Genomic DNA, 7,711 nt, shown 5'->3' on the forward strand with positions numbered 1-7,711 from the left:
CCGACATGGAGCCCCAGGACAAGGACGCAGATCCAGACAGCCTGCTGCCCAGGAGCCAGGGCCTCCCAGGGGTTAGGGCTCTCAGGAAACACCGGGCTCTGACCACCCACTCACAAAGGGACCTCTAGCCGTTTAGAACGTTCCATGCACCGTAGCAAGCCAGCACCCCACATCGCTGAACCGGCCCTGCTGAAAACCACCCCAGCGTCAGTGCAAAAAACACTATAGTCACAAACCCTACGAGGACACATGCTTCCATCCCTTCCCCTTCTAACCTGCCAGGGAGCCCTGGGCAGAGCCCAGACTCCAAGCTCTAAGTGGACCCCGCGTAAGGACAGAAATGTATGTTTACACCTGCCCAGTCTTTAATAGGAAACCTGCTGTCCATGTGCAGGATGTTCCAGCCCCAGAAGGTTCTAAAACCCCCACTTGGCCTTCCTAGCCCAGGTCACCCAGAGCCAGGCCCCAACATTCAGCCCCGAGTCTCTCTGGCAGTGCTGCCGTTTGTGCAGAGGATGTGGACCTGTCCCGGGGCCTGCTCCTGTGGATTCTTGTGTAGGAGACCAGGGTTGATGCTGGTCACAGGATGTGGCTGAGTGGTCTTTCTCCAGCAGGAAAACTAGCTACGCTGTACTGCTCAGATTGGGGGGGGGGGGTCCCAGAAGCTCACAGCAGTTTAAGGAAGGTCTCCTGAAAGACCCCCCGCCCAGAGCAGGGACACTCGGACGCCCCAAGGCGCACTCAGGTTGGGTTCTTTCCTACCCAAGGGGGGGGTCTCCCCAAGCGGCAAATGAGCAGCCAGCGGGCTGGTCTGAACTTGCCTCCCTACCCTACAGGGCCTCAGGACACGCCCTGTAGCCTCCCTGACCCCCCGTGTCTCCCACCCTGCCTCCCACCAGCCCCAAACCCACAACGCCGCTCAGCTGAAAACAAACCACCAGTCTGTGTCCCGTTTTTTTATGTTTGCAGCAGAATGCCCGACATGAAACATAATTGCAAATATTCAGCTGTGCAAAAGAGAATAGTGCTTAAGTACAAATGTAGACATGATTTTTTTTTAAATAAATACTTAAACACACCTTGGGTCCCACAAGCACCTGGACTCTAAGGTCTGTGCCAGGGAGCTGCTGGCCTGTGGACCCACGAAACCTCGTGATTCCCTCCCCCCCCATAATCAGTACATGGAATCTGGTGCCAATGGTAGATCACAATGAGCCCCCTTTGGAACCTTCCCCAAGCCTCTACGCGTGATCTGGCCGGGACAAGGACACTGGAATTTCTCGAAGATCAATGGTCCATAACAGTTAAAAGTATTCTACAGGATTCCCTTGGTCCCCGCGTCTGGAGGAACGTCTAGATGACCTTCTTCAGCTCGTCATAGAGGACCAGCACGAACGCGCCCCCCATGCCCCTCAGGACGTTGGACCACGCGCCCTTGAAGAAGGCCTTGCCCCCTTCGTCTTTGAAGATCTTCCGCCAGCAATCGACGGTGCCCTTGTACATGATGTCCGCTGCAAGAGAGACAGGAGAGCTGACTGGGAGCTTTTCCTGGGCAGGGGCACAAAGGGAACCCCGAAAAACACAGCACATTGAAACTGGACGGTACTCTGCGGGGGAGCTGTGCTTCTGACCACAGGCACACCAAGAGCCCTGGCTCATGGCCCTTGCCCAGCCCACTGATGTGGGTGGGGGGTGGGCGGTTAGGGACCATACATCCAGAAACTCCCACCACCCCCTCCAGTCACCGAGGAGCACCACCTCTACCCCTGGGATCAAGGCAAGGCCCCTGGCCACGCTAGAAAGACAAGAGCCAAGAAAAGGGCAGGACCAAGGGCTTGGGCAGGTACCTGGCCAAGCTGTGGGGGTCTAGAGCAGCCTCGAAAAGAACACAGTCGTTGACCTGGGAGTCCCCCACCCTGTGAAGTCAGCCCACAAAGCCTTGCCCCCAAACTCGCTGTTAAGTGTGTCATCTGCTGGCTCACAACTCCCGAGGCTGAGGCCAGAGAACCACCCCCTCAGGGAGATCTAGAAGGAGCCACTGTCACCAGCACAGAGACACCATACCTCCTTTGCGCCCGGACTGCATCATCATCCGCCGCCGCACGGTGTCAAAGGGGTAGGAGACCACGCCTGCCACAGCAGTCACGGTCTGCGCGATCATCCAGCTCACCACGATGTGGGTGTTCTTGGGGTCCGGGAGCATGCCTGCGGGACCACCGGCCAGCGTTAGGACCTAGCGCTGCACACACCGCGGTACTGAACAGTCCTGCCCACCCTGGCTCCACGTGGAGCTCCCCACGCCCAGTACCGGTGGGCGGGCAGACAGACCACCTGCTGGCCAGAGGACCCGACTCTGTGCCCGGGAATGGCCTCTCCCTACAGCAGGGGTCAGACCAGCCCCGGGAAGTGGGCACACCACACGCGAGCACGTTCTGCTGCAGACATCCCAGCCCCGCCGCTAGCAGGCCTAAGCTTGCTTCCAGAGCGTGAACAGTGCAACCTAAAGCTCACACAAGAGCCCCAACCTCCAACAGCTAATCGAAAGACTCTTTTTTAAAAAGAACAGCTTAAAATGAGCTCATCAGAGTCCCACCTAAGCCAACACCAACAGTACCCTTTAAAAAATAAAGACCCAGGATGGCTGCGTGGCTCAGTCTGTTAAAGGCTCTGCCTTCTACTGGGGTCATGATCCCAGGGTCCTGGGATTGAGCCCCACATCGGGCTCTTCGCTCAGCGGGAAGGTGCTCCCTCACCCCGCCTCCGCCTGTCTCTCTGCCTATTTAAGATCTCAATCCGTCAAATGAATAAAAAGGAAGCTGAAAAAAGAGACTCAGACACACGGAAGACAGCCACATGAAATTGCAGAGAGAAAACGGCTGGCCACGGTCCAAGGACACCTCAGGAACTGCAGCAACCCTGTGCACAGCTGGATCTCGCACCCCCGACATCCCCCCCAGAACGTGGACCGCTAGAGGTCCGTGACTGAACCCCCACCCGTGCGCAGCCCCTCACTCACTCGGCAGCCCCAGCGCAAGGACACACTCACCCTTGGCGGTGTCGTAAACGCCGAAGTAGGCGGCGCGGTAGATGATGATGCCCTGCACCGACACGTTGAAGCCCTGGTAGAGGCCCCGGATGCCGTCGGACTTGGTGATCTTCACCAGACAGTCTCCCAGGCCCTTGAACTCCCGCTCGGTGCCCGACTTGCCCACATCGGCAGCCAGACGGGTTCTGGCGAAATCCAGCGGGTAGACGAAGCAGAGCGAGGTGGCTCCGGCAGCGCCGCCCGAGGCCAGGTTCCCGGCGAAGTACCTCCAGAACTGCGTGTGCTTGTCCACGCCGCCCAGGAAGATCTGCTTGTACTTATCCTTGAAGGCGAAGTTGAGCGCTTGCGTGGGGAAGTAGCGGATGACGTTGGCCAGGTTGCCCCTCCAGAAGGACAGCACACCCTGCTCCTTGGGGATCCGCACGATGCAGTCCACGATGCCCTTGTACTGCTTGTCCGCAGCGATCTGCTTGCTGGCGTGCTGCACCTGCACGACGGACGGACGGACGGACAGGCTCGCAAGACGGGCTCCCCCCGCTCCGGCAGCCTCGCGGAGCCCAGGCGCGTCCCTTGGGAGCTCCCTGGCGCCTCTAAGCGCGCGGGCTCAACGCGAGAGTCGGGAACGCGGTTTCGGGAGCTCGCGAACTGGAACGCGGCTGCAACAATGTTGCCACTAAAGGTTGCAACATTGTTGCCGCCGCCGCAAGGGGCCTGCAAGCACCTCCCGGCGGACCGCGGCGCCGTCCGATCTGCAGCCGCACGGAGCGGAGACAAGACCGGCCGCGGCCAGGGGAGAACCCGCGGTCCGCTCGCTGTCCCCCATCCCGGGAGGGAGTTTGGGGGCTTCCGACCCAGGCTCCCTGCCAGCGCGGACGGCGCATGCGCGCCTGCGGCCCCTCCCACGTGACGCGCCGCCGACCCGGATCCCGGCGGCGCGCGGACAAAGCGGCGCGGCCCCGCGCTTCCGGTGCACGCGGCCGGCGCGGCCCGCTCTGCCCCCGGCGCCCCTGCAGCCCCCCTCGGCGGCCCCGGCGCCCCCTCCCCGTCCACAAGCGCGCGCGGCCCGCCCCGCACCTGCAGCAGCAGCTTGACCCGCTCGATCGGGGCCACGGCCGTCTTGGAGATGGCGGCGGCGATGCCCCCGGCCAGGAAGTCCTTGGCGAAGGAGATGGCCTGCTCCGTCATGGTGGCGGCGCGGCGGGCGGACGGCGCGGTGCGGGCGCGGGGAGCCGGAGGGTGGGCGCCGAGGGCTCAGCGCTGCCGCCGCCGGGACCGAAAGGACAGGGCGGCCAGCGCGCAGCCGCTAAGGGCCCCACGCCCCGCCCCGCGCCCCCGCCCGCCGCGCCCATTGGCTGCGCCGCGCCCCCGCGGGCTGCCGGGAGCCGCGCCGCGCCCCGCCCCGCGCCCGCCAGCGCCGCGCCCATTGGCCGCGTCCCCGCCGTGGCCCCGCCCCTTCCCGCGGGCCGCACCCCAGGGCATGGCGGGAGCGAGGCCCCGCCCCTGCGCCGTGCGGGCCGCGGGGGGTGGGGGTGGGTCTCGGCGGCCGCCGTGACCTTGTCAAGGTCACCGTGGGGCCCGGGCGCTCGCTGCCGACCGGCAAGGCCGCGCGTCGTCGGGTCCCTGCGCCCGGCTCCTTCCAGACCGCGGGAAGGGCTCACCCCGCTGCCCTCCGAGGCCTGGCAGTCACGGCCGGGCCCGCCCCGCAGACCCCCGACCCCAGCCCCTGAACTTCCTGCCTAACCGACGACCGATCGCGACCTCCGGGCTCGCCCCGGAGACCCCCGACCCCAGCCCCTGAACTTCCTGCCTGACCGACCCCCGATCGCGACCTCCGGGCTCGCCCCGGAGACCCCCGACCCCAGCCCCTGAACTTCCTGCCTGACCGACGCCCGATCGCGACCTCCGGGCTCGCCCCGGAGACCCCCGACTCCAGCCCCTGAACTTCCTGCCTGACCGACGCCCGATCGCGGCCTCCGGGCTCGCCCCGGAGACCCCCGACTCCAGCCCCTGAACTTCCTGCCTGACCGACCCCCGATCGCGACCTCCGGGCTCGCCCCGGAGACCCCCGACCCCAGCCCCTGAACTTCCTGCCTGACCGACGCCCGATCGCGACCTCCGGGCTCGCCCCGGAGACCCCCGACCCCAGCCCCTGAACTTCCTGCCTGACCGACGCCCGATCGCGACCTCCGGGCTCGCCCCGGAGACCCCCGACCCCAGCCCCTGAACTTTCTGCCGGACCGACGCCCAACCGCGACCCCCGGGCTCGCCCCGGAGACCCCCGACCCCAGCCCCTGAACTTCCTGCCTGACCGACCCCCGATCGCGATCCCCGGGCTCGCCCCGGAGACCCCCGACCCCAGCCCCTGAACTTTCTGCCGGACCGACGCCCGACCGCGACCCGCGGGCTCGCCCGGGAGACCCCCGACCCCAGCCCCTGAACTTCCTGCCTGACCGATGCCCGATCGCGACCCCCGGGCTCGCCCCGGAGACCCCCGACCCCAGCCCCTGAACTTCCTGCCTGACCGACGCCCGACCGCGACCTCCGGGCTCGCCCGGGAGACCCCCGACCCCAGCCCCTGAACTTCCTGCCTGACCGACGCCCGATCGCGATTCCCGGGCTCGCTCTGGAGACCTCCGACCCCAGCCCCTGGCCCTTCTGCCTGACCGACGCCCGACCGCGACCCCCGGGCTCGCCCGGGAGACCCCCGACCCCAGCCCCTGAACTTCCTGCCTGACCGACGCCCGACCGCGACCTCTGGACTTGCCCCGAACTCCACCCTCCACCTTCTCCCCCATTCCCGACCACGACCACTTAACTCTCCCTGCTGACCCCTCGGCTCGCCCCGAAGACCCCTCCACCCGTCCCGTGACCCCTCGGCTGCCCCTGCTCAACCCTGAGTTCACGTCGGCCTCGCCCCGAAGACCCCCCAAACCCCAATCCCTGGCGCATCGCGGTGACCAGCGCCCTACCGTGACTCCCTAGCTCGCCCAGATCACCCCCACCCCCCTGCCGTCCCCAGCCGCCACCCTCTGGCTTTCCCTGCTGACTCTCGAGGATAGGTCCCCCCCCCCCCAAACTGACACATCTCGAGACACGCCTCCTGCCCCAGAGACTCAGACCATCCCAGGCCTGGTCGCCCTGGGCCCCGGTGGAGGACCCCACCCCGACATGGGGGTCCCAAAACCCATATGGGTTGGTGATCCATGGTGGCCCTCAGCGCACAGGCCCTGTGTTCACCCAACTGCTCACGTGTGCACACTTACACACGTGCACTTGCACGTACAGGTGAAAACCCACTCCTCACACAGGTGCACTTGCACACACGTGCATACCCACTCCTTCCACGCATGCATGTGTACACATGTGCACACCCACTCCTTACACGCAAGTACTTGCACACACACGTGCACACCCACTCCATGCACCCCCAGAGCTCGTGAAACTCCCCAAGCCTGGAGGTTCGCCTCCTGAGCCTTTTACTGAGTTGTAACCAAATTGCAGGAGCGGTAAGTGTATCATGAGCTGCATTTTACAGCGGTGTAAACAGCGAGCTCAGAACTCCATCTTTAAGAGCAATCCTCAGCCCCGGCTTCTTGGGGTTTCTCCCTCCCTGTCTCTTCTCCTATTCCTTCCTTTTTTCCTCTGCGCCTGCCGCACTTCCGTGTGGTTTCCTGTGTCCACAGTAGCAGGTAGAAAACCCTAGTGCTGAATGGGTGCCGGCAAAGCATCCAGGAGAGCCCAGGGCACCCCGAGGCTATGATTTCGCCGGTCCCCGGTGTCCTTGCAAATGCCTGCCTGCATCCTGTCCTGACCTTCCAGGAGAGGCAGGAAAGGCTCTTGGCAGGGCACAGAGGCTGATCGAGCTGTAGGGGAGAAGGTGGGGGGAGGCATTCAGAAGTCACTTAAATGCTTAGAGGGTCTGGGCTTACAAGGAGGGCTGTGGGGAGGGCCGTGGAGGTTCTGGCACATTCCTGAGCTTCACTGGGACAGGAAGTGGAGAAGGTCCCTGGAGGGTCCAGTCGCACTCTGGCCGGAGCAGCCATGGGCTCTGCAGGAGAGGACAGAGGGCCGCTCTGGGTGCTGGGTGGGGATGAGGAGCTCGCTCGGAGGCCCACGTCTGGGCACTCCCAGGTGAGAACTGGATTAGCCTGTCTGGGCTGGAAGGGGCCCTCGAAATGATGATCACCGCCCTGGGGTTGGGGTGGGTGGGTGGGGCGGAACCTCAGGGCCCAACCAGCTGCTCGCCCAGGATGAAGCTGGTTGGGGTCTGCTCAGACTGGGACTCCAGGCCTAGGACTGGAAATGAGGGGCTTCCGCAGAGTGACCCCTTCTGGAGGTGGGGACGGTTAACCTGGGAGAGGTCTGCACCCCTTCCTGTGCTCCAGATTCCCAGTGGCCACCCAGCGGTCAGCCTGGCACCCCCAGGGGCCCTGGAGAATGATTCTGAAAGAAAGGAAGGAAGGGAGGTAGGAATGAAGTAACTCGTGTTAAGAACACATTTTGCCATGGAGGTTAGACTGAGGCGCTCACCTGTTCGTCCTTGGGGTGTGTGTGTGTGTGTGTGTGTGTGTGTGTGTGTTGAGGGGGGTGGGGGACATGGCCCCTGTGCTCCATAGAGGTTAACCAAGAGGGCAGCGGGGTCTCTCCAACCCAGACACCGAGAAC

At 64.3% G+C, this 7,711-nt stretch overlaps 1 protein-coding gene across 1 annotated transcript; it reads right to left on the minus strand.

Moving 5' to 3' along the window:
* Positions 1-941: 941 nt before the first annotated feature.
* SLC25A6 (solute carrier family 25 member 6) lies at positions 942-4,347 on the minus strand. The gene is made up of 4 exons (XM_045089248.1): positions 4,121-4,347; positions 3,047-3,533; positions 2,065-2,205; positions 942-1,511 (listed from the first exon to the last, which is right to left on the minus strand). Exons 1-4 carry the CDS (start codon positions 4,229-4,231, stop codon positions 1,354-1,356), a joined length of 897 nt encoding a protein of 298 aa, XP_044945183.1. The 5' UTR covers positions 4,232-4,347; the 3' UTR covers positions 942-1,353.
* Between the last annotated feature and the right edge of the window lie 3,364 nt (positions 4,348-7,711).

This window comes from Mustela putorius, unplaced genomic scaffold, assembly GCF_011764305.1.
Source record: "Mustela putorius furo isolate JIRA1106 unplaced genomic scaffold, ASM1176430v1.1 tig00003836_pilon_pilon_pilon, whole genome shotgun sequence".
In the NCBI taxonomy this organism is placed as follows: Eukaryota; Metazoa; Chordata; class Mammalia; order Carnivora; family Mustelidae; genus Mustela; species Mustela putorius.